The sequence below is a fragment of the Nematostella vectensis genome, chromosome 15, assembly GCF_932526225.1.
Source record: "Nematostella vectensis chromosome 15, jaNemVect1.1, whole genome shotgun sequence".
Classification (NCBI taxonomy): domain Eukaryota; kingdom Metazoa; phylum Cnidaria; class Anthozoa; order Actiniaria; family Edwardsiidae; genus Nematostella; species Nematostella vectensis.
Window position 1 is genome coordinate 2,936,214 of NC_064048.1, and position 26,445 is coordinate 2,962,658.

Consider the following 26,445-nt stretch of genomic DNA (forward strand, 5'->3'; position numbering starts at 1 on the left):
TCCCCCCTCCCCCCTCCCCCCTCCTCCCTCCTCCCTCCTCCCCCCTCATCTTTCCATATCTCACCTTCTTGCGGTAGCCTGGGCCATTTGAGCATACGGTGAGCGTGCCATGGGGTTGCTATTATGGTAATGAAAGCAAATGAGCCCGTCTGTAGACTATTTGATCATCTTATGTGTTGCCAATAAAATAAATCCTCCCTCCACCCTCCTCATCTTTCCATATCTCACCTTCTTGCAGTAGCCTGGGCCATTTGAGCATACGGTGAGCGTGCCATGGGGTTGCTATTATGGTAATGAAAGCAAATGAGCCTGTCTGTAGACTATTTGATCATCTTATGTGTTGCCAATAAAATAAATCAAAGGCTAATGAGTGTTAAACTGCCGATCAAACCTCATCGAATTAAGTGCGCAATACCCAAAGCCAATGAAAATCAAAATAGTTATGACAAAAGGATTTGATACGAGGAGGAAGCTAAAACAAGACAGACCACCGACCAGATATAATTTATTTTTATTGCCCATTCTTTGGCAAATGTTTACATCCATGACAGGTTGTGCATAAATGTTTTCGAAAAACTCACTTCTCAAAAGTACACTCCCGTATCAGAATCCTTTTGGCATTTCACTATTTTTTTTGTTTTAAAATCTAGAATGACCCCTAAAAGAAGGGATATTTCGAAAACATTTACGCTTACAAGTTATTTGATTAAAAAATGCAAATAACCAGGCCTGGTTCCAGCCGTCCGTGTTTCCTTTTAAAGGAATTACCGAACGCATCCCAACAGGAGCACAGCGATCACTAGCGATCACCTTCAGCATGTTTGAAAACCAAGCCGAGTAAGATCAGAGTCCAGTGTTCGAACAACTCGATGAGAGGAATAATAAACGCTCTAATTCGCACGATATTGAAAGTTAAAAAAGGTATATGTGTTTTCATACATTATATAAATTATTCGATTGAGAGGAATAAAGTATTCGATGAGAGGAATAATAAACGCTCTAACTCGCGCGATACTGAAAGTTAAAAAAGGTATAAATGTTTTTTTTTTTCATATATCATATAAAGTATTTGATATGAGTCTCGCGTGTGCTTTTCTCCAGAGCTCTCTTAGAAATCATAGTACGTTTGGCTGTGAAATAATGTCTTTTTTTTATATGTCTAGATTAGAAATAAGGCCCCCGAATGGTCTTTGGCGAGCACTTGCGAGCACCCCGTTTTTTTATGCGAGACCGAGCATTTTTAGTTTTTGAATAAATCGAGCAGCGAGCACATCAAAAAATACAATGCGAGTACGGGGGAAAAATTGCGCGAGCACGCGAGTATTAGCCGAAAACTGCGAGCACATCGAAATTTCGGGGGACCATTCGGAGGCCCTAGAAGTTACTGTCGAAATAATGTATATTTCTTTATATGAGTAGATTAGAAGTTATGGTCGTTAGACGTTGAAACAACAAACCAAAATATTTATGACCTAGGGGCTGCAGCCTGGGCCGCGGGGGCTGCTGGGAAGCGTCTGTTGTAAGCTTGTTGCATGAGGTTGGGAACTTGTCGCTTTTGCTTTGGTGAGCCCGTCAACTCAGCCTCGATGTCCCTCGCGAAACGGCGCACCTTTTCGGAAGCCTGATAGACATAAAAACAACAACATGATGCTGCATTGCCTCTTTTTCCAGGTCAATTTAGCACAAAACATGTCATGCATTTTAGAAATTTTAAACCTGGATGATGGAGTCCGGTGGGGCAAACTTTTGGGATGTTGGGCTCTAAAAATTGTCTTCATGTGATTTAAATAAAAATCAGGGAAGCAGGGGCATTGAGCTGTACGGGTGCTACGGCCCTGTTTGTTTATCAAGTGTTTGTGAGGCGTGAACGCTAACTATGCGTTATTTAAAATAAAATTATTTATCATAAAATTATTTATCATAAAATTATTTATCATAAAATTATTTATCATAAAATTATTTATCATAAAATTATTTATCATAAAATTATTTATCTTAAAATTACAGCGAGAAAAGCTACAGAAAGAACAGAAAAAACAGCTTTAATCCTATCTACTTGAATTTCACCAAAATTAATTGAATTTTTTTATTGAGTTATTTATGAACTCTACTATACCTTATCTTGTTCTGGGGAACTTGGCACATCATCACGTCGTGTCGTCTGCACATCAACGTTGACCTTTGGTGAACCCACATGGATAGAGTGGCTGGTGTGGTCGTCAGGGTGGGGTAGAAAACCGTATGGGTAACCAAGAGGAGTTGGGTACTAGATAGAAGGAAAACCGGACACTTGTCAGTGTGTTATAGGTAATAAAGCTCGTCACTCACACAATTAAGTTTGCGTAAGCTGACAAGTGTCATTATCATTTGTAGCTTTTATTCCGGCGCTTTTAAATAGAATGAGGCTGGTCAAGTGCAAGTTCACGAAAAAAAGCCAAAATTTCGGAGGGATGGAATTTGGCCTCGTGGCATTGATGTTTTAAAAAAAGGAATATCAGTCAGGAATGCAAGAGAAATCAACAGCAACCGTTCTAAATCGTGGCTTCTTTGATATCGCTCAAGGTTTCTCATACATCTTCATTTGAGCAAAACTGTAAGTACTTCCTACTCCGAGGGTATCATTTAGGTACCTTTAAAGAGGCAATGTCATGTTACTGCGCATGTCTGGAGTCAGTTTGTATTGTAGGCTTTTAATTGTCTTAAATGCCTTTTAAAATAATATGCAATATTTTACTGAAAACTATGTTTATTGACAGTTTGTGGTCTTTTCCTTTTAATTTATGTCTCCCACATGTACCAAAGACTCATAAGTCAATATTAGAATTTCAGTGAAATTCAATGTTTTCAGGCCGGAGAGCTATTGCAAAGCTCTAACCATGACACTGCGTCATTACCAGTGTTTCTTTTAAGTTACTACACTTGACACTCACCGGGGATGCCAGATGGGCGTATGGCAGCACGGCGGGATGAGTGAGACCGTGATAGAATGGGTACGCGCCCTGAGCACCATATCCATAGGGGTACGCCACAGCCTGTTTCTTAGTGGCCCTTACGTCTCTTGTAGATGGGATTTTTCCTCGTCGAGATTCCGGTTGCTCAGAGGTGAATGAATTTGTCTCGCTGTCTTGTTCACTCGTGTCTTCGAAAGGCATGCCTTTTGAAAGGAGGAAAAATGAATTTTATACATTTGTAAAGTTTATCAGCATTCTTACGATAGAATGCAGGAATGCAGGATTGGGAGAGAGCAGATACAACTCAAGCCTACTCAAAAGGTTACCAGGTAGCCTTAAAGTAACACGACTGACATCAGAACACAGTTCGAAATTCAAAATTATTGGTTGTAGAAGGAGATAAAAAAGGGGAGAACCAGGACAGAAGGCCTCAGAGTAAAGACAAGAACCAACTCACCAAGCTCAGATCAAAACCTGGAATCGAAAAACGGAATCGGGAATGGAGAGGAACCATGGTGCGAGGAACCGACACCGACCGACACACAGAGCTCCTTTATTCTAACTACGATACTTTCTTTGAATTACAAAATAAAAAATAAAACTTTGTTTTAAGATGTCATACTTTAAATTTATATAAGATAATAGGCGCGTTAACAGGGGGGGTGCGCAGGGTCCTCGCCTAATCCTCCCTTGGTCGCAAAAATGTGAGTAATTTCTTATTGAAGGATCTCAAAATACTATTTTTCTTTATTCATACGATACCTAGACTGTCCACCCACCTCCCCTCCCAGCCAATCTTGAGTACACGGACATGACGGAAAAACCTGGAAAATTCGCAATTCGAGATAGAGAAAGAAGACATAATTTTACAATGGCCATCGGTTCCTTGTATTCGGGAGTGATTTTTGAAACACAAATAACGTGAGGCCGAAATGCACATACCCAGATTTTTGCTTTTTAATATATTTTTCCCTTGATCATCCTTGCGCTATGTATGAGCTCAGGGACAAAAAGCTCAAATTTCAATGACACTTTACAAAAAGTTACATCAATTTAACAAAAAGGCGCATTTGATATTTTGTTTGCTATTACTCTTAGAGAAAACTTAGAGAGTACTTAGAGAACTTAGAGAAATTTTCCGCCTTATTAGATCTGAAATGAGCTTATTTGAAGCCTTAAGTCATGTTTTTCCGTCATGTCGAGTACACGCCTAACAACAATGGTTGACCATGGTTCTTTAACTTGCTAAAGGTATGTGATATCTTACTAGAGTCTCCTGCAGGAGCAATTTTGAAGTTCGCCAGCTGATCTTTGTTTTCGCCCTCATCCATCTCTGCGCTTGCGTATTTGCTCGAGTACTCGGGGAACTGATCTTTCTCTGCCTCTATTTGCTCTGGGAGGTTCATACCTACGCCTGTACACAAACTTTAGTAGTTAGTCAAAATCGTGTCAACCAAAAAATATATATTTCTCAGGAGGCGGAGCTCCACACTATAAGACTAATAGCCTACTTGCACTAAGACGTGACTTTTTGGGTGGCAAATTCGCGTGCGCCACGGATTTTCGCGGTATAAGAACAACAACAAAAAGCAAAATAATCAGATTTTCTGTCATGTAAGGCTTATTTTCATTGGAAGATTTTATTATTTTGCCGCTTTCTTTTGTCGGAAGTCTGCCGCTCAAAATGTCACGGCTACTATTTCTGTGAGTCGTACCCGGTATGCGGAGCTGCGTCGCCCCACCCTCGCCCATCACTGACGTCAAACCAGGTCCACCGAATGAGCTTCCAAATAGCGATGTCTCCGAGTCCGAGGGGTTATCACCTTCCGAGTCGGGGCTCATGATGTTTTGTCGAGAGGAACCCTTTACTTCTTTCTCGTTCTGCTTAGTTGGCTTCTCAGGTGTCTTGGATCGGCACCCACAGCCACAACCTCCACAGCCTCCGCACCCACCACACCCATGTCCTCCCCATCCTCCAAAACCATGTCCCCATCCCCCATATCCATGTCCCCATCCACCGTATCCCCATCCACCACAACCACACCCACCATGGCATGCTACCTCACCCCCAACACAGCCACACCCGGGGTACACAACCCCTCCCCAGCCGTATGGACCGGGATGGTAGCCACAGACACATCTAGCGGAAGCGCTCTCTTGTTTTGTTTGCTGACCTTTTGGGATGCCAGAACGGCGGAGGAAGGGCCCCCAGGCCTCTCCAAAGGGACCGTAAGCAGGAGAGCCAATAAAGGCGCTATGGCCACCAAAAGGGAAAATTGGACCAGCTCCATAAGGACCCGGGCCAGCGCCATAGGGGCCTGGACCAAAGGCACCATATCCAAAGCCACCCCAGCCGAGTCCAGGATAAGCACTGCCACCCCATCCGTACACGCCTGGGTGGTACCCATGAATAAAGCTCTTGCTCTGAGAGTCACGTGGTATATCTGACCTGTAGTAGCCATGCCCTGCGCCGTACCCGTGACCCGCACCCCAACCGATATATCCCGGATGGCTCCAGCCATGAGCCCATCCAGATGCCCAACCAGGGTACCCAGCGTTACCAGCTCCCCATCCACCCCATCCCCCTGAGTACCCAGGCCACCAGCGCTTACTGGCACTTTCACTGCCAGGGCGAGGGACGCCTGATCTTAAATATCCGTGACCAGCCCATCCGCCAGCAAAACCTCCCCATGGACCCCCCCACGGGCCATCCCATCCACCGAAACCATGCGCGCCCCAGCCTGGGTAACCATAGTTACCAAGACCCCAACCACCCCAGCCTCCAGAGTAACCCGGCCACCAGCGCTTGTTTGGGGCCTCGTGCGAGTCTGTTTCGCCCTTGGATGCCTTCTTGTTCTTTGGAATTTTAGACCTGGGATACGAAACAATAGTTTTCAGAACTGATAATTTCACACACATCACAACAATGGTTGATACAGTGTTTTTTGGTAGCCCATATAAAGGACGCTGTCTAATCTGATACTGTTTATAATACAGTCGCTTTCCAAAGTCCCTTCTATTCTTCTTTTTTGTCGCGGAGATCTAAGAATGAAATATATGCGGACGTCACAATGTTTAGGGTTTATCCATTCGTCTATCTTCCAGATGGTGACACCACAGCAAACCCGTCCAAAATAAAAATAATAATTCCCTCTACCTATAAGGAGCTCCGACATTGGGGTATCCATTCCATCCACCAGATGGTGACGCTATAGCAAACCCGTGACCCGGGAAAAAGCCATGTCCCGCGGGCCATTGCGAGGTTGTCCCCCATGAGTGGCCTCCATGATAGGGGCCGTGATGGATGGCGTCAATCACGAACTGCTTCTTGTGGGCGCTCGTCGACTTGGAGTCAGCCTTGGGGTCTGTTACAGGAAAGAGTATTTAGGGGAACGTGACATGACTGAAAAACATGACATGACGCTTCAAATAAGCCCATTTCACATCGAATAAGGCGGAAAATTTTTCTGAGTACTTAGTAATTTATAGCAAACAAAATATCGAGTGCGACTTTTCTTAAATTGATGCGACTTTTTGTAAAGTGTCATTGAAATTTGAGCTTTTTGTCTATGATCTCATACATAGCGCAAGGATGATCAAGGAAAAATTATCTTAAAAAGCCAAAATCTGGTTATGCGCACTTCGGCCTCACGATATTTGTGTTTAGAAAATCAGTCCGTAATACAAAGAACCTATGGCCATTATAAGAAATTGTGTCTTCTTTCTCTATCTCGAATTGCGCGTTTTCCAGGTTTTTCCGTCATGTCGGGGAACGTGAGTTTAATTATCTGCCTCTCCTAGTTTCTCTTTTCATTAGCAAATGATCTAAATTTTGCGACTCTGACTCTGAGAATAACTAGATGGAATATCTGACTCTCCTAGAATACACGGAATGGTTTCTTTTTTTTATTATCAACTAATATAAATTTAACGACTCTGACTCTGAGAATAACTTAAGTTGGAATATCTGCCTCTCCTAGAATGCTCGGCATTGCTTCTGTTTTCATTAACAAATAATATAAATTTTGCGACTCTAACAGTGCGACCCACGCTTGCTTGGCCCCTTTGACATTTTTGTGAAGTGAATTCTTTAAAAATTATAATGCGAGAAACGAAACCAACCCAGCAAGGCATGAATTTAATTTTCTTTCTGTAAGGCGCACAGCATAGCACAACGGAAGTTTCCTAGTACGTGTCAATAAATCTGATTCTCTCATGGTGGCTGGCTAATTTCCTAGAAACAAAAAGCGTTAAAATTGCCATCGACAAGATGCGCTGCGAGTTTGCGACTAGTTGTAATATAATCAGCGACATATTGGTGTTCCGATTAGGCTCTTTGACCTTTCATTTGGGTTGGGGTAGGCGGGGGGCAATGGTTGGGATGGGGGGGGCAATACTATTTTATAGGGATATCCCATGCTTGTATGAAGCAAGAGGTCACATGGACCGTTATTTAAAACACAAACTAAGGTCAAATTTCACATCCAAAGTGGACTATGGCAAAAAAATGTCCCCATATAAATTTTACATGCTTTTTTGTGTGTATTTTGTAATGTTAACAGTAGATAGAAACAAATCAGTGAGGTGGACATCCTAGATCTTCCGGGATCATGTGAAAAAAGAACACGCTACATAAGGTTTTTTTCTTCATATGGATTATTCTGGCTACGCCCCTATTCTCTTCATTTTTTTAACAATGACAGTATGGCAAAAGCGAATATTTACACGTATGTTTCGACACCCAATCAATTAAGATGTAAGTTATGTGGCTTAACTCTGATGCAATGTTAGTTTCTTTCATTTTAACTATCAATTCAAAATGGATGATACTTCTTTAACGGTTTACGGTACTAACCAGGCTTTTTGATGTCAGATCTCTTGGACAGGTCATCTGAATCTAGCTCGATTTCATGAGTCTCGATTTCTTGGGTGTCATCAGGTGATGGGCTAGCAAAGCTGATTGCTACAAACCCGAACACCGCAATGGCCAACACAGACCAAAGTCTTATCATCCCTTTTTCGTTTTTATGCCGCCCTTAACGCTTTTCGGGCGATTTCCTCGGTCTTTCAAAACGTCGAAATGGCTTTAATAATAAAGAAAGAAAATATGTGTAATGCTGGATCGCTTGATCTGTCTCGGTGAAAGACACACCACAAGCAAAAGGTGCTCTACTATTGGCTAGATCGCTTCTACAGGTTAAGGGACTATTCTTGTGTGTTATTCAAGGTAAACTTGATTATTTATTTAAAACTGTTTCGTCTTAAGGGTCTTCGAGTCAAAACATGGAACTATGCCCCGATATTCAGTAAAACAAATCCAACCTAAAAATCAAGTAAGGAGTTTAAAAGTTTACCTGTGATAGACTTCACACTAAAAAACTTCAGACTAAATAATGAAATTGGGCTATGTAAATGTTTGACATCAATAAACGTTTTGTTGATTTTATCCTATTTTTAAAGATTGTGAAATGACAGCCTCAATAAGGGAAAAGTATAATATTCTTTTTTTTTACTCAACTTTAACTTCATTTATAGTTTATAATGTCTTCAATGTCTTTGCTTGTATAATCATATATTTTTCTTCACTTATGTATACCCCTAAGAAATAAAGAATCAACTATGGCCATTAAAAGAAATAGAAATATTCAATTCTTGCCTTTTTGCCGCTCCTTAAAAAGCTAGATTTTGAGAAAGGTATGTAAGTGTGTGTTTTGGCGGGATTTCAGATACCACAACAGATTATAACAAGGGGTAAAAGTTCAAAATTGTATATGGTTCAACAGATGTGAAATGGCACGTATCTGATTGGTCGACTATACGGACCAATTATAAATCAGTACAACACAACCTCCCGCGAAACTGCTTGACCTACGGCGGGTATTGCCTTATATATCCAGTAGAGCGATAATGAGCTCATAAGAAATTCAGCTCATTTCGATTCAAAGGTGTCGATAGCACAAAACTTGGGTCTTTGAACAAAATACTACAACATGAGGACTGTTGTACTTGTCGTGTTCTTTGCATGCTTGGGGCTAGCTTTAGCAGCAGAAAAGCCCGCAAAGGGACCAGAACCCAGAGAGCCAGAGTCTGCCAGTCAGGACAAAGAAAGCAGGGACGACGAGAGAGCAGATGAAGATGGCGATGATTCAGGAATGGCAAGCGGTGATGATGATGACGATGATGAAGAGAATCCTGCCATTGCATCAGGAATGCAGCCAAAGCCGTATCCGGGATTTGGAGGACCAATGAAGATTACTCCTATGGAGCCGAGCATAAATGATGCCAGACCGACAAACCGGAAGTGCTACTTTTGTTTTCCAAGAGGCAAACTAGGCCGTGTTGAGATTACCGGTGGGTATCCTGTGGAAAATGCTGCAAATGTTTTATTAATCTATCTAAATGGCAATAGAGCAAAGACGGGTGATAAAATCAAAGTGTTTTTTGCTTGGCAGTGTGCTATTGAAGCGCCTTCCAAAAGCCACTGAGTTGATTATTTATTAGGAAATAACAAGACGATGCTTAGTACTCACGGGGGGAGGGGAAGTTGGACTACGCACATGTTCTTTCATTTGATTTTTTCGTTTTTGACGTACCTAAATCTGAAGACTACCGTTTTTAATTTTTAAAATTTTACTAAGATCTGTTGAGAAAAACATTATACTGCATTATGGGTAGCGAACCCATACGTAAGTTTTATGCGTCATACACCAATTTTGATTGCAAATATCGTAATAGCTTTCCCAAATCCGCCGATGGAAATGGATGCTTTTGCACACGTGGTATTTTGCTAGGATGACAAAATGGTGACTGACAGAGGCTCTTTAACAATGCATTATTGGGTGGAATACCTCTTTCAAATTCGCTATGTTCGGCAGGTGCCGGCGGACCTTACCTGATGAACTCGTTCATGCCCGGAGGCATGCCACCACCAATGATGTTCCCATCCATGTTCTACCCACAATGCCCCGGGGGCTGCGGACCTGGATGTTGCGGCGGCTGTAATGGTTGCTGTAACAACATGCCTTTTCCAATTATCTGTAAGTACAGCGCTTTGCATGGTGATGATACCTCCCTATCGACAATAAGTACTTTTTAAAAAAATTTGGTGACAATTCAAATGGGAATTCAAATGTTTTAGCTGTACATAGACATTTTTGTTCCCTTCAATCTAAAAATCTTATACTGCAAACATGCTTTTTTTAGAAAATGACCTTACAAAAAGGTAAAAATTATATGGTGAAAGTACTTGCTTGGATGTTCGTTTAGCCTTAGTTAACGAAAATAGGCGCTTTTTACTAAGAAACCAATTACCTTTTTGGTTGCTAAACTCACGCACGCTCCAGGCGGTTGTAGCGACAAAATAAAAACAACAAAAAGAAACTTATAAGCGCTTACGAATCAGCCAGAAAGTTTCAATGTCTAAAAGGACTTATTTTCATTGAAAAATTCTACTATTTTCATCGCTTTCTGGCCGCAGTCATTTCTGTTGTTAATTATGGCGCGAGTTTGCCACTCAAAAAGTCACGTGATTTCTTAGTGCAAGTCGCCTATTAAAAGTGCATGGAGGTTTTATTTGCTTATATTTTATTTTCATAATGTTGTGCTTTTACTGCAAGATGGAGCTCGAAGTACATGTTATTACTGCTGCGTTATGTTATTCAGCTTTGCTCCCTGTATACTATGGTGGTATCTATCGGGATAACTTCTTTTCATTCTATATCAGGCATTATCCTTTGCATGGGAACACCCCCTTATTCCACGTCTGATACAAAGAGAAACCCGACAAAAAGCAACCAGTCTACCAAGCGTAAAGCCCCCCGCGAAACCGCCCAACAAACAACCACAAATCCTTTCGAAACTCCCAAGCAACCAACGACGATGACTCCACCAACGACATTTACTGAAGCTACAAAGTTTACTCAACCGACAAAATGGACAACGGCTAGTCCTCCAACTACAAAGACACTTCCAACAACCTTTACCACTAAAGCTACAGCAAGCAAGCCGGTGACATATACTAACCCGACTACGTTTACGACACCGACAACAGCGACCTTTCCTACATTTCCCCAAGGATTCCCTTTTGATGGTTCAAAGCGCTCTAAGCAATAGAAAGGTGCCAATAAGCTATCTCTGTAGCCTGTATATGGAGACGGTAGCTCATATCTTTATTCCAATTGAAAAATATCGTTCTATTAGACTAGAGCAGCCATCGCCGCTTTCCACCAACACCCCACCCCCACCACCACCCCCACCCTTCCATTCCCGAAAGCTGTGACAACTGAAATAAATGAAAAAATGAAATTTAAGACTTGCACCTGAGTTGTGTGACAATTATGCTTTAGTGTGCTTTATGTTTCATATAAAAATATTGCAATATTTAAAAGAAAACCAAAGCAGTGTCAGACAAGAAATAGTTTATAACTCTGCTCTTGTTCTTTTACTCTGACAGTTAAGATGAAGAAAGAGAAAGGTGCAAGCAAAGACAAGAAAGCGGAGGACGAGCCTCAGGATGACTTTAACCCAAACAACGAAGAGGTAAAAACCACCACCACCAAGCAAAAGACCCGCGCCGACAAGAAGCCCATCCCTGCAAACCAGCTGCCCAAACTTGAACCTGTCAAGGAATAAAGGGCTAGGTGCTAGCGGATAGTTTGAGCAGAGAAAATGACAAACAGCCTAGATCCTGCTAGGAAATTTCTCACGAAAACACGTATCATGCTTAATAAAATCTAAAAAATTGGTGCCAAGTGTGGAACTTAGTAATAAACAGGCCTTAGCCAGAGGGGGGTCTCAATGGTACGACTGGAAGGTCCGCTCTTATGAAGAAATATTAAGTACCACTGCGAGCTAAGACGAGCTTCCTAAGAAACAATGGTCCGCCCTATAGGCAAATGAACACACCCCCACCCCCGCTTAAAATCCTGGCTAAGAACCTGATAAACAAGACAGGGGAGGGAAGTGGAGTGACAGCGACTAAAATTCATACACTGAGAAGCTAGTTTTTTTACAATCCAAAGAATCTATTAAAATACCCCAAAAGTTGTGCTCGTAAACCAAAAACTAGTACTCGACTTTGTGAAAGAAATACCCGATTTGCACTTGACCAGCACACCCGGAACCCCCATTCCTTGTTGTACACACAAATAGCAGGAATATGTCGGAATATGTCTGTAAAACCCGGATATACTGTCAATAATGTGGGAAAACTCGGGTACTCGGATTGCACCGATAAAACGTTAAAAGTTACAAAAGGTACTACTAGCATACAATAACAACTTTTGAGTTTATTTAAAAAACGTGTAGCATTTTCTAATTCTAACATTCAGCTATGCCCGTTGTTTAAGCTGTCTTTCAGCTGCTCTAACACATCGGCTGTTTCTTCATCTTTAGTGTAATCATTCAGCTGTTGCTCTATTCCCCCGGCAATTTTTTGTCCAATATTATCATAAATAGGCCGTAAGTGTTTTCTACTTTTACCATGTCTATTCGCACTATTAAGAATGTTGGCAATAACACTTTCATCATTGTGGGTTATGGAACTGTCATGGGAAATATCTGCTTTACCACCGTGTTCAAAGATGGAACTTACAATAGCGTTGGTTACTGGATTAGAAACAACCCGGTCTTTGACCTTGTCCTTATCCCCACTTTTATGAATGTTAGCAATGTAATTGTCATCGTTTCCTGTTAGGGAGCTATCGTTGGCAATACCAGTTTTTCCTCGGCTTCCAGAAAAACGACTTTCGATAGCATTCCTGGACGGGTTTGAAAATTTTCGTGTAGAAGTTTCCTCCTTCCCTTCAGGAGATTGTGAAAGGTTTCGTGTCTGAAACCTAAAGAGGGCAGCCAGCAAATTCTCCTCCAAGGTGCTGGAACTATTTCTTTGTTCTTTACCAATGCTTGGAGAGGAACTCGAGCCTTTAACATTATCCCTGTCTTTTGATATATTTTTGTATGGCACTGAATCACTTTTGCGTAAAATTTCATTCAGTGTATCATAGTCTTTTAAAAAGGAGTTTATATTATTGCTAATTTGCTTATTCGACTCTTTAGCATTATTATCTAAAATCTTATCAATCGCGTTTTCGTCGGTGATAAGGTGTCCCTGTTTTGCTTTGCTTTCTCTTGATAAAAATTTTTTAGCTTCCGGTTTTTCCGGGGTATTTCTGCTCATTTGTTTGGTATCGTTTTTCTTAAGATCTTCATCTAGATCTTTGTTTATGTTTTCAAAATTCCTTTCAAGAATTTTCAGCTCTGGTAGCTCAAGACCCGGAAAAATCTTGCTCAATGATTCTAGTATGTGATTTGAAGTCTTTGATATTTTTGGTTGTCTTATTATACCACCAACAGATCCAAAAGAATCACCAAAATGGGCTTTCCGCAAAGTTGTCATTATGGGAATGCCACCCGTTGAGTACTTCTTGTCTCCGTTATCATCAAATTCAAATTCCAATTCTTCGTCTTCTTCTTCATCATCGCCTTTCTTCTTAGGCTTTTTACCGGTAGGTGATTTATTTTTAGGTGCATCACTTCCCGTTTTCCAGCTCCAGCTACCGCCTCCACCACCCCCAGCACCACCAGCACCAGCACCACCAGCTGCCCCTGCAGCACCACCACCAACCTTCCAGCTACCCCCACCTGCAGCCCCGGCTCCTCCTCCCACTTTCCAGGAACCACCAGCGCCCCCTGCCGCTCCACCCCCTCCTGCAGCTCCAGCTGTCCCGCCACCAGCACCACCTCCACCACCTGCTGCTACTCCCCCAGCCGCACCACCACCTCCACCTGCCAACCCTCCACCACCACCTCCTCCGACGGCACCACCGCCTCCGAAGGCACCTCCTCCTCCACCTCCTGTCGCACCGCCACCAGCTGCCCCACCAGCCGTCCCTCCTCCACCAGCTCCGCCTCCTGCGGCACCTCCTATTGCTCCGCCTCCTCCTCCACCGCCAATATCCACTCCACCTGTGGCACCAGCCCCACCAGCTATTCGCCCCGAGATAATAGACCCCCCAGCTGTACCGCCAGCCCCTTTACCACCTCCTCCAGATACTCCTCCAGCTGCCCCACCCGCTCCTGCTGCTCCTCCACCTGCGGCCCCTCCACCAGCTGCACCTCCTGCCGCCCCTCCCCTTCCTGCAGCTCCTCCACCAACCGCCCCTCCACCTGCGGCCCCTCCACCAGCCGCTCCTCCTGCCGCCCCTCCACCAGCTGCACCTCCTGCCGCCCCTCCACCAGCCGCCCCTCCACCTGCGGCCCCTCCACCAGCCGCTCGTCCTGCCGCCCCTCCTGCCGCCCCTCCCCCTCCAGCAGCTCCTCCTGCCGCCCCTCCCCCTCCAGCTGCACCTCCTGCCGCCCCTCCCCCTCCTGCTGCACCTCCTGCCGCCCCTCTCCCTCCAGCTGCACCTCCTGCCCCCCCTCCCCCTCCTGCTGCACCTCCTGCCGCCCCTCCCCCTCCAGCTGCACCACCTGCCGCCCCTCCCCCTCCAGCAGCTCCTCCTGCCGCCCCTCCCCCTCCAGCAGCTCCTCCTGCCGCCCCTCCCCCTCCAGCTGCACCTCCTGCCGCCCCTCCCCCTCCAGCTGCACCTCCTGCCGCCCCTCCCCCTCCAGCAGTTCCTCCTGACGCCCCTCCCCCTCCAGCTGCACCTCCTGCCGCCCCTCCCCCTCCAGCTGCACCTCCTGCCGCCCCTCCCCCTCCAGCAGCTCCTCCTGCCGCCCCTCCCCCTCCAGCCGCTCCTCCCCCTCCAGCTGCACCACCTGCCGCCCCTCCCCCTCCAGCAGCTCCTCCTGCCGCCCCTCCTCCTCCTGCTGCACCTCCTGCCGCCCCTCCCCCTCCAGCTGCACCACCTGCCGCCCCTCCCCCTCCAGCAGCTCCTCCTGCCGCCCCTCCCCCTCCAGCAGCTCCTCCTGCCGCCCCTCCCCCTCCAGCTGCACCTCCTGCCGCTCCTCCCCCTCCAGCTGCACCTCCTGCCGCCCCTCCCCCTCCAGCTGCACCTCCTGCCGCCCCTCCCCCTCCAGCTGCACCTCCTGCCGCCCCTCCCCCTCCAGCAGCACCTCCTGCCGCCCCTCCTCCACCAGCCGCTCCTCCAGCCGCCCCTCCACCAGCCGCACCTCCAGCAGCGCCGCCACCCGCGGCACCACCGCCACCTCCACCACCCTTGCCTCCTTTTTTACCACCACCCTTGCCTCCCTTTTTACCACCCCCCTTAGCGGCTGGAATCCCTAAAGCAGTTGTCAACCATTTCGGAAGCCAAAGGTTTGAGCCCCCTCCTCCTCCTTTCCCTTTTTCTACAATTAACGTAGGCAGCATCCACACGTCTTCGAGTTTCTTTCCGCTTCCGCAGCAACAAGGACAACAAGGGAGATTCATGCAGCCGCCTCCGCACCCACAACCACCGCCACAACCTCCGCAGCCACCGCCACAACCTCCGCAGCCACCGCCACAACCACCACAGCCACCGCAGCCCTGAAAGCATCGACATGGGTTGAAGCAACCACCTCCGAAGTTACCTCCACAAGGCATAAAGCAGACAGAGCCTTCTCCAGCGCCTCCGTCACTTTCCTTTCCATCATCAGACTTTTCGACGACCCCAACATCAGCTTCCTTGTCACTGACTTTATCTTTACTTTTATGTCCCTTTTTCCCTTTCTTTTTCTTGTTTTGATTTTCTTCTTCGTCGTCTACCTGTTCCTCGTTTTCAGTTGTTTCTTCCTCACTATCGTCCAAAGTGTCGACAGCATTTTGTAAGATTTTATAAAGCTTTTTGAATCTGTCTCGTGAGATTTCTCTTGTCACGGCTTGTGGCTTTGCCTCTTCGCTCCTCTTGGCCACCGAAAAACCCAAACCGTGTCTTTTCAAAATGAGAATGTCACTTCTTTTTCCTTGGTTGCCTTCTTCACGTATAACAACGCTTTGATTGGATGTGTGACCTTCTAAGAACTTGTAGAAGAGATTATAGGAGTTCTGGGTTGTGCTTTTTGTTGATGTTGCTTCGTAGGTTTTGATTGTCAATAGTATCAATGTCAAGTACCAAACAATCATAATGAAGAGTTGCCCGTTTCATTTCATACCAAAACCATGCCATCTGACGCCCCAGCGATCCATTTGATCATAGCAAATATATTATCCAGAATCTTATTTCGATTTTTTCTTTCTCGAGTGTTTGGACTGATATTTTTATCATTGTGATGTTATGTAAAATCCGTAGGCAGAAGATTTTCCTTGCTCATTTGAAACAGGTGGTTGTATTCACGGAATTATGTAACGGATCAATGCTCTTTATATCTTTCTCTTTATTTTATCCGAGTTATTATATATTACATTCATAACATGAATATGGAAAGAAATTTAAAACTCATTGAACTATTAGGAGATACTCTCCTTGTCTATGTAAGGAACACCTTAACTGTAATACAAGTTTAAACTGCGAGCTCTTCTATCTATTTAAAGCTATTTTAAATTTTCTTCTACTTCTTCCTTTCCTTCTTCTTCTTTTCTGCCTACGTTGTAGTGCTTTTTAGAATCTTCGCCTGGGGCTGCTTTTATACATGTCGAAATATTTGTTTCATCTTAGTTCGTCATCAGACAACCGCCACACGGGCTTCCAAACCCGCATCCACACATCATATTACCCTTCATCGCTTTGAATTTAAACTTTGGAGGGAAGTACTTCATACGAACCATCTGGCATGGAGGACCTCCACAGCAGCACCCAGGGAAGCATGGGAAAGAACACATTCCCATTGAGCAGGGACCGTCTTTCCCCTTAGATGGAGCCTTGTCATTCATCTTTGCAGGTTTAGGAAGTGCGATTGTTTGAAGGGCACCTTTAAGTAGACCGAGAAGCTTACGAACTTTTGACTTGTTGAACTTACGTTTGCAGCAAAGCTCAGTTACACATTTTGAAGCTTTGAGTTTCACAAGAGGACTTGTGTTTTTTGCGCAGATGATATGTTGACATCTTTTAAATACAAGCTTCACCAATGGATTATCTGCTTTTAGGTCTTCCTCAATCCATCTGTTTCTTCGTTTACTGGTTACTTTACTCGTGTGGAGGTAAGGCATTGTTTTAACGGGCTTTAAGTGCCGTTTTGACAAAAGTAAGTCCAGGGGTGCATTTTTCATGATGGTTGGCCATGTAACGTTTGATAGTCTGTTTGTGTGCTCCCTTGCGTTGCCCGTCAAAACTAACATCGACAGCAAGAAAACTAAAGATGTCATCGACATTCTACTTAACACTCTGATTATACTAGATTCGATATTTATCAATACCTAGCTTTTTGAAAATATCCTTAATCATACTGTCATAGAACACTTGAAATTATATATTGGAACAGGTTTGTCATTGTTAAACAGTTGAGTGTTACGCTGGAAAAGAATAAACGTCATCAATGTAAAAATAGTTTTACTGAGAAAATCACTCAAATTCCTAGTCTTATCAGTATCAAGCTAGCAGCAGTGTACGTACCGATATTTCTCAAGGGTTTTACTAGTAGAAAATGCTGAGCCAACTTCCAAGAAGTCTTAAATTGTACTTGTAGTATTTCCTCTTTAACTTAGCGCTTTTCCCAATACATTACCCTGTTAAAGGGCGTTTAAAATGTCCCCTCGTTTTCATACATTGACCATAACAAAGACACTAGTAGATATTAATCATTTGCGCAAAATTTACAATAGAAGCTGTCCATAAAAACTACAAGTATGACTATTTTTACCTCTGCTTAAAATTTGTGAGGTTATTTTGGTTTAAAAAGAATATAATTAGCATTAATTAATAATGTCTATCACTTTAGTGAACCTTAGTTTTCCTTCTCTTCTTGATTCATTTTCGATATTGTGAGCCCAAAGCAGACCGTCCACTTTTATATGTGGCGATATGGCGCGCGACGAGGACGTCTGAGAGATGCCATATAAGGAGATGCCATAAAAGGCGGGAAGCGACCAGTAGTAGACATGTAGTTGAACGGCATTCTGGGAAATGCGGACGAAGGAATGAATCCACGCTTTGATTTCTTGCCCTTGCCTTTATCATCACCGCCCTTGCACAGAGCTGTGAAATAATTAAACACTAGAATCAGATTCATTGAAAATCCGATCCCATCAATGCTCAATGCAGTTGTTCCCTGAGCAGTGGTAGATATAGGGGGAGGCTTGAGGGGGTTTCAAACTCCCGTCTTGATCTGTCCAGGGAATGCACGCACCAAGGACACAACACACAGAGATATGTTTATTTTTCTTATTTTTCTTTGTTTGCTTTGGTGGTGCCTTTTTATATTGATAGCTTTGATAGCTTTTATTAATAACATGTAAAACAAAACCTTTTACTTCATTTGTTCGTACAAGAACTTTAAAGACGGTAAATGAAACATATTCTGAAGGTCCTCGATTTATTGATCAGCGAAAAATGACTTTATACTTGTACGATAAAAAGATCTCTTTATGGAGCATCAGAATGCAATTGCCAATGGGAGCAAAACTGTGGTACAAGACTGCCACAGGACGATATGATAAAAGGGGCATTTAATTATTAAATGGCAGACTTACCTGAGTCTAGAACCAATATTGGACCCATCTTATTGCAGCATCCACAGCCGCCACAATTATTGCACCCGCATCCGCAACCGCAACCCCTGCAGCCACACCCACACCCTCTCAAACCAGGGCCACACCCATGTCCTCCACAGCAGCCACAACAGCCTCCACAACACCCACATGGAGGAGGAGGGATGCAGGGGAGGCATGGGTCGGGTAGGACGGCGTGGGTCAGATAACCAGGGCCGCAGGGTATACCACAAGCATCAACAAACACGTGGTTGAACTCGCAGTCGCAAAGGCCACCGCAACCACAAGGAGCCGCACAACCGCAACCGCAAGGAGCCGGGCAACCGCATCCGCAAGGTCGAGCACAACCGCAACCGCAAGGATTACAGCAGGGACGAGCGCATCCACAACAGGAGCCGCAACCACAACCGCAACCACAGCCGCAGCCGCAGCCCATTGGGACACCAGTAACAGTGTACTCCTTTCCACCGCCTTTTTCGTCCTTGTCGTCTTTATTCTTCCTGGAGTCATCGTTCAGTTTACCGCCATCTGAGGTTACGCCTCCATCATTACTTTTCTCCTTTTCTTTATCTTTTTCCTCGTTGCTTTCTTTATTACAGCAGCAGTCTAGCGGTACTGCAATGGCTGAGGGGATAATACAAGGCCTTAGGCGAAGGCAACAGTCCTTGTCGTCTTTCTTACAACAACTAGAGCAACCGCAGCCGCACTTTTCCTCCTTCTCCTCGTGTTTATTTGCCTTGCGTTCCTCTTCGTCTTCGTCTTCGCCTTCAATAGGACACCAATCTTTACCGTTAACCTTTTCATTGTCATCGTCGTTGATCTTTTTACTGCTTACAACTTGAAGGTCATCGTTATAGCTCTCAAAGGTATCCATAGGTGTATTATCTTTACCGCCATTAGTAGAATTCGGGGCCACATTTTGTTGAGCTTGCTTTTCATTCCCTGTCACAACAATAGGTTTATCAAGACCTTCGATCTGTAACTCAATCTTTTGTATATCCCCTCTAGAAATTCCACTTTCTTTGTTTTTGGTACTTGAATTCTTGAGAGCCGAGCACTCGAAAAACGACGCTTGAGTGATCAGAAAAGCAAGGCCTAGCACAAACGCGACCATGCTTTCGCCTTGGTGATAAAACGCTGAACGTTTAAATATGGTGTTAAAGGCTTGTTACAATTTCTGCCAGTAAGTTTTTATCACACGATTAACAACTTAGCAGGTTCCGTTAAATGGGCGGGCAAGACCACTCTATGGGATCACTGGAGCGTAATCTACACACGACAGCTTAAAGACAGCGCGAGACATAACAGACTTTGTTATTTTATAGTAACCTTATTTCATTATGTTTTTAGTACTGTTTTTATCAATTTTGCTTTAGTTCTGGTAAAAGAGGAAAAATGTTATTTTCAACGAGTTCAAAAAGTCAACATCCACCAGCTGGTGCCACTGTATTCTAAAAAAAGTAATGTATTATTTATATACGGCGCAAGCGTTTTGTTAATGTCTAGAAAATATTTTGGACGTTTTTGTTTTCACTATTTTCGTAGTCTACCTGGCAGTTTGTTTGTTTTATCTTGTTTGTTTGTTTGTCAGGGGGGACTATTTTATTAAATCGTGTTGAAACATGAAAACCTAGACGGATTCTTAACGTCTTCAATTGACTTGAAGATGAATGAAGGACCGTGCAAGATGCTTTACTTGACGAAAAGATAGAAGAGGTCCCTGTACAATTGAATCCTCGCATGCAGCGGATTCAGATTTTTTCATTACGTAGAAGCTTAGAGCGTTGAGATGCTATGACCAAAGATGGGAATAGATGTTTGACCAAAGATGGGAATAGATGTTATGAACAAAGATGGGAATAGATGTTATGAATAAAGATGGGAATAGAAGTTATGATCAAAGATGGGAATAGATCTTATGACCAAAGATGGGAATAGATGTTATGAACAAAGATGGGAATAGAGGTTATAAACAAAGATGGGAATAGATGTTATGAACAAAGTTGAGAATAGATGTTATGAACAAAGATGGGAATAGATGTTATGGCCAAAGATGAGAATAGATGTTATGAACAAAGATGGGAATAGATGTTATGAACAAAGATGGGAATAGACGTTATAAACAAAGATGGGATTAGATGTTATGACCAAAGTTGAGAATATATGATATTAACAAAGATGGGGAAAGATGTTATGAGCAAAGATGGGAATAGATGTTATGAACAAAGATGGGAATAGATGTTATGAACAAAGATGGGAATAGATGTTATGAACAAAGATGGGAATAGATGTTATGAACAAAGATGGGAATAGATGTTATGAACAAAGATGGGAATAGATGTTATGAACAAAGATGGGAATAGATGTTATGAACAAAGATGGGAATAGATGTTATGAACAAAGATGGGAATAGATGTTATGACTAAAGATGGGAATAGATGTTATGAACAAAGATGGGAATAGATGTTATGAACAAAGATGAGAATAGATGTTATGAACAAAGATGGGAATATATGATATTAACAAAGATGGGGAAAGATGTTATGAGCAAAGATGGGAATAGATGTTATGAACAAAGATGGGAATAGATGTTATGAACAAAGATGGGAATAGATGTTATGAACAAAGATGGGAATAGATGTTATGACTAAAGATGGGAATAGATGTTATGAACAAAGATGGGAATAGATGTTATGAACAAAGATGGGAATAGATGTTATGAACAAAGATGGGAATAGATGTTATGAACAAAGATGGGAATAGATGTTATGAACAAAGAAGGGAATAGATGTTATGAACAAAGATGGGCCATTGGGAATGCGTACTAGACGAAGGAACAATAGGCCATTCCAGCTATAAGTTTGCGCGCGCATAACCATAGAAACCTACCTCAACTACCAGAATGCAGCGCGCGCGCTTTTTGAAGCTTACATCAAACGAAGCGCGCGCTGCATGCCGGTAGTTGTGAGTGCGCGCGCATGCTTATAGCTTATTCCCAGAGCCCACGTACCTTTGTGCCAGCGGCAAGGTACAAGGCTCTGGAACAATCAATTTTTTCACCAACAGAATCTATTGGTTCAGGTTTTACTACGCATGTCCAAACAAAATAGCAACCGGAAAGAACAGAGTTGATCTCTTTTACGGATCGATCTAATTCGCATTTGAAAAATTAGGAAAAGTCGAAGATTTTACGCTGAAAGAAATTCAATCCCATATTTTGAAGTCAGTCAACGCTTATAAAAAAGAATGGTTTTGGTGTATATGTTGCCAACCGGTATTGGTAAAGCATTCCTAATTCAGTGAATTTAAGTGCTTTGATTCGCCAACGATTTGTTTGTGTCTCAAGAAGAGCGCAAATCCGGTTCAATTTTTTTACTGATTTTGCCATTGAATGTCTCAATGGAGGACAAGATTGAAAAGCTTCGCTCACGCATATATTTCTGTGCTTAGGCATGTGAGGATTCCATCGCTTCACGATGTAAATATAACATTTGCCCGCCTCGAAGTAGTCGTTAACAGACGGGGATTTTGATTATATTGCATTCGCGTCGAAGAACTCTTTCAAAGAGTTAATCCACCGAGAACATGACCGGCATATATATTACGGCTTCGCGCGCTTTTACATTTCCCGTAATTTATCACAGGATTTTCACAAGGCCGCCCTCTATGTTCGCTATATAGACCCAAAAAGCCACACCTGATTATTGTATGGTACTAAAAGTTTGTAGCAGCAATGATAAAATTTGGTTTTAAATATATACGCTGGTTAGTGAGAGTTTTCTTTGTTAGTTTTATTTTCAAAGACAGAATGTGTGACGTCGTTAAATCTTTTCCATTGTACTATTCACTTACGCTTTATTTGCGCATGCTCACTGACGCAAGCCCGTGAGCCAATAAGAATCGCCCTAGGAATTGATTATCCCCGAGCCTTGTACCTTGCCGCTGGCATAAAGTTACGTGGGCTCTGGGAACGAGATTGTTGGACGTTCTGAAAGCGTTCTAAACATACTAAAGAACGTTCTGGGCATAGAAATAAGGGAAAATCCCGTAGGAAATCACGTTTTGAACAAGAAACATAAGAATAAAAATAAAAACTGAGCATTAAAAACGTTATGACCAAAAATCCCGTTTTGAACTTATAGAAACAATGAACATAAAATATAACTGAGGACGTTCTGAGATAACAAAGGACTTTTTTGACCTATAACGTTCTGAAAGTGGTAACTACCAGGACGGTAACGGGGCCCCCAGGGGGTGAGGGGAGGGGGCTCGCACGATACAGGGGCATTAAGAAAACTTGGGGGGAGGGGAGGGGAGTGGCATAGCTACCTTCCTATTGGTCATTTTCTTGTAATTCGAGTGAGAAAAAACCGACGCCGGTTCCTATATGCGGAAGTGCATTGAGAACTATACCACTGAGAACAATAGAAAGGTATTTGAAAGGATTGTTAGATATAGGAGGGGTTAACATCAGTCGGATGCGTCCGACAGGAGCAAAAAAATGGCAAAGCTCAAATTGTAAGGTCGTGTTAGCTTATATTCGCTTGATATTTTGCATAGATGTTCCTTGTGTAATATAAAACAAAATAAGCTTTAGTATTTTTTTTGTAGAAAATCCGTTCTTGAGATATTGCAAATTGTATTTGTAATTGTATTGATTTGTCAGAATTTGCTCAATTTGGGCGAAATTGCTACCTTTTTCATGATTTATGACAACTTTGCTCAATCATATCTAAAACACGGATCATCTACCAAAAAAATACTAAAGCTTATTTAGTTTTTTATTATGCAAGGAACCTCTAGACAAAATATCAACAAAATATAAGCTAACACAACCTTACAATTTTAATTTTGCCATTTGTTTGCTCTGTCGATGCGTCCACCTTAATCTCTGGTGGCCACTTGACCTGTGCTGCTAGCACGGGTTTTACACAGACTTTCGTGCCTTAATGCAAGCAAAAAGGTCAAACATCCGCTTGACCCATTGCCTCAGCCACACCAATGGATGACACTGTTGCTAGGGCAACTGATGAATTATTAATTACTTGGACAATGAACTAATGATATCTTTGTTCTAGACAATGAGGACAGTTCTTCGTCCGTTAGGCATCTGATTCTCTTTTCATCTGGTGTGAATTCCGAGGTTTTGCCATGAACTACAAGGCTTTATTTGTGGTTTTCCTAGTCATTGGAGTTTCAGAAATTCCGCAGACCAATTCAAAAGCTGTTAATAACATAACAAGTAAGTTTAAAGGAAAAGCTAAACACCCTCTGGTCATCTTTTATTTTGTTTAGGTGTTATCTCCTTGATCTACACGCACATTGTATCAGCCAATTGCCCAATAACTACAGGTGCATAACAACTAAGAATTGCTTCTTAAACGTGTGCTATTGAGGTTTTTATAAAATACCTTGCTTTACAAAAAAAGTCAAAATTAAATGACCAAAAACCTCAGCGGGTATCATTTTTTTAGCAACTGGCGTCTTGTTTAATTTATTGCTACTATTCATCCTCCAATTTATAGTACTAAATATCAACAATTCCGTAGCAAGTTTGTTTTTATTGACACATTCACTTTTGCGATATAACATTGCAAGCGTACTATGGGTAATTGCATGATTTTTTACCCTATACTGTATTGTACACAGAAACGCCAAAGGTACTGAATCTAGTGTCGGAGCTTCTTGCAGATGAAGAGCGAGAGGATACGACGAGAGTCCGACGTGATGACGATGAATTATCGGCATCTGGAGAAGACGGTATGCTCTTCTGATATGTTTGAATTATTTGTGGGTTGGGCAAGCTAAGAAATGAATCCGAATTCAGAATTTATGTTTCTGTTTTTCCCCACGCTGAATCAATGGCACAATGATAAAAAAACAGGCTTCAAAGAAAACACGTCTCTATCAGTGCTTTATGGATCAAACTTGAGATACAGCCTTCTATACACAAGTTATGCAATTCTACAATAATTATAGTTCAATAAAAAATGCACTGTTCGACGTTTTTTTAAGCGCTATGTATTGACGGGGGATGATGAATAGAACTAGAGGAATAGAATGAAAAAGGTTGTCGATACTATGAATGTCTCACTATTCTAAGCATCTCTGAGTATTATTATTGCGTGTTTATTCTATCACAGAGGACGAAGACGAAGGAAGTAGCGAGCCAACGACAAAGAAATGTGAGACGTCTTGCGATGGGGGTAAACATATCGACAAATGCACGTGCGACAAAAGCAAATGTGGGGAAACAAATGACGAGCCCTGCAAGAAATGCCAAACGAACAAGTGTGCGGCAACAAGCCCCCAAAAATGTGACGTCACAGGGCAAGCAGCAAAATGCGCATGCCCAAAGCAAAATCAATCTCCCGTCATGCAACGCGTGTTTGGCATCCCTGCCGTGATGGTAGCGCCGTTCAACGCAGGTGCTTCCACGGGTGCTGTCGCTAAGAAAAATACTGCAAGCAAGAAGTGTTGTGGGTGTCATGAATGTTGCTGTTGTTGCGAGCCGTGTTGTTGTTGTCATGAATGCTGTTGTTGTCCTTGTTGTTGTTGTTGTTGCGAGCCATGTTGCTGCTGTCACGAATGTTGTTGTTGTGAGCCTTGTTGTCACTGCTGTCACTGTTGCCACCACTGTTGTCATCATTGTTGCAATCATTGTTGTTGTAAGAAGTGCGAAGGTCAGGGAATGGGAGGAAACGGTGGCAATGGAGGCATGCAAGGGAAATAGGATAAAGTAGCATCGACTACGAGCAACCAGAAATATATAGAAGGGTGCTAGAAAAGTGTAACAGATGATTACATCTAATAGGACTGTTTACAAAAAACTTGGAAGCACTAACCACCATATAAGGATAAACATTCTCACTAAATGCAAATCAATTTTCGCTCGTAGAAGGTTTTTTCCCGCTCTTTTTCGCCTTACGGCGAAGTGGCGTGAGTGGAAACCATTTCAGAGCTGGCCAATGAAAACCCTTCAAAGAATTGAAATGATGTTGACATAAGACGATTTGGACGATGAGATTCATCGGCGAAAATTCGCAAAATACTGAAAACCGCTGTCATGTATTCAATGTGTATAGAGGTTTTACTATTTTGCTTACTAGAAGCAACGATTCAAGTTAGAAAAAATGAATGAAAAAGCATGATGGCATAGAAATGATGTATAGTATGGTGAAGCAAAGCTATACTGTTACTTTTGTGGGTTTTATCTCGCAATAAACACCAGTTTTATTGAAACTAGTAATATTTGTTGACTTACCTAGCTAACATGAGAATTATTGGGTCGTACCAGGGGATACGGATACAACATTTCAAGAATTTTGTCATTTTCACAGCTTTAACATGTGAAAATGCTTAAATAAACAATTCACCCTCCCTTCCCAACCCCCTCAAACAGTCTCGCCTCCTAATAAGACCGAGGGATATAATGGCAAGGATAATATAATGACAATAACAGTAATAATTGAACGCTCCTTGTTCTTTTACTGTTCTTTTACATTGTCGTGGTATTTTTTATGTTGTTTTTTCATGCACGGCAAATTAAAGATACGAGAAGAAAGTAAACGTGGCTAAAACACGTCTCGAGGGAATGATATAATTAGTCTAGAGGGAATACTAGAACTCTAGAACTCCCTACCCCAATCCTATCCCTGGCAAAAGCCACAGGTAGTCCCATCAGATTTGAACATTCTGTGGGTGTATCTAAGGAAACAACTGTCAAAGCAGAGCATTTTGGGTAGTTTGACCGACTTGTTCTGGTTGGATACCTGTGGATAATCTATCTATTGTAAAGGCACCTGTTCAATTACTGAGTGCCGCCTTCTACTTAAAGTGCCTTTATCAGTTTCCGTCTGGGAAGTATCTCACATGTACAGTATAATACACCTTTTCCTATTGTGTGCTGTTCTCGTTTTATATAGTGCAGAT

The 26,445-nt window shown here is 42.8% G+C and overlaps 5 protein-coding genes across 7 annotated transcripts in view; 3 read left to right on the forward strand and 2 right to left on the reverse strand.

The window, feature by feature from the left end:
* Nucleotides 1-8,090, reverse strand: part of LOC116617362 — a 15,310-nt gene extending 7,220 nt beyond the window's left edge. Inside the window, exons 1-9 of one of the 2 annotated variants that reach the window (XM_048722736.1) lie at nt 7,807-8,090; nt 6,109-6,316; nt 4,667-5,823; nt 4,219-4,365; nt 2,931-3,154; nt 2,117-2,266; nt 1,473-1,621; nt 229-282; nt 65-118 (exon numbers count right to left, since the gene is read on the reverse strand). In XM_048722736.1, the coding sequence (XP_048578693.1) occupies nt 65-118; nt 229-282; nt 1,473-1,621; nt 2,117-2,266; nt 2,931-3,154; nt 4,219-4,365; nt 4,667-5,823; nt 6,109-6,316; nt 7,807-7,963 (2,300 nt within the window). In that variant the 5' untranslated portion in view covers nt 7,964-8,090. The remainder of the gene's footprint in view (nt 1-64; nt 119-228; nt 283-1,472; nt 1,622-2,116; nt 2,267-2,930; nt 3,155-4,218; nt 4,366-4,666; nt 5,824-6,108; nt 6,317-7,806) is intronic. The other variant, XM_048722737.1, reaches the window with a different exon arrangement.
* Nucleotides 8,091-8,846: 756 nt separating this feature from the next.
* Nucleotides 8,847-11,696, forward strand: LOC5510810. 2 transcript variants are annotated; one of them, XM_032380012.2, is made up of 4 exons: nt 8,847-9,302; nt 9,827-9,988; nt 10,675-11,067; nt 11,404-11,696. In XM_032380012.2, the coding sequence occupies exons 1-3, from the start codon at nt 8,942-8,944 to the stop codon at nt 11,061-11,063; spliced, it is 912 nt and encodes a 303-aa protein (XP_032235903.2). In that variant the 5' UTR covers nt 8,847-8,941; the 3' UTR covers nt 11,064-11,067; nt 11,404-11,696. The 2 variants fall into 2 exon arrangements, with proteins under 2 accessions (XP_032235903.2, XP_032235904.1); XM_032380013.2 differs by lacking the exon at nt 10,675-11,067 and having other exon boundaries at nt 8,857-9,302.
* A 1,658-nt stretch (nt 11,697-13,354) lies between these two features.
* LOC125560734 (basic proline-rich protein-like) lies at nt 13,355-15,421 on the forward strand. The gene has a single exon (XM_048723062.1). The coding sequence runs from the start codon at nt 13,355-13,357 to the stop codon at nt 15,419-15,421; it is 2,067 nt and encodes a 688-aa protein (XP_048579019.1).
* Nucleotides 15,422-16,226: 805 nt separating this feature from the next.
* On the reverse strand, nt 16,227-19,850 carry LOC116617367. The gene is made up of 2 exons (XM_032380042.2): nt 18,496-19,850; nt 16,227-18,001 (listed from the first exon to the last, which is right to left on the reverse strand). Exons 1-2 carry the CDS (start codon nt 19,625-19,627, stop codon nt 17,814-17,816), a joined length of 1,320 nt encoding a protein of 439 aa, XP_032235933.2. The 5' UTR covers nt 19,628-19,850; the 3' UTR covers nt 16,227-17,813.
* A 3,010-nt stretch (nt 19,851-22,860) lies between these two features.
* LOC116617350 (keratin-associated protein 5-5) lies at nt 22,861-25,755 on the forward strand. The gene is made up of 4 exons (XM_032379991.2): nt 22,861-22,945; nt 23,592-23,755; nt 24,163-24,273; nt 24,657-25,755. The coding sequence occupies exons 2-4, from the start codon at nt 23,665-23,667 to the stop codon at nt 25,244-25,246; spliced, it is 792 nt and encodes a 263-aa protein (XP_032235882.2). The 5' UTR covers nt 22,861-22,945; nt 23,592-23,664; the 3' UTR covers nt 25,247-25,755.
* Nucleotides 25,756-26,445: the final 690 nt, after the last annotated feature.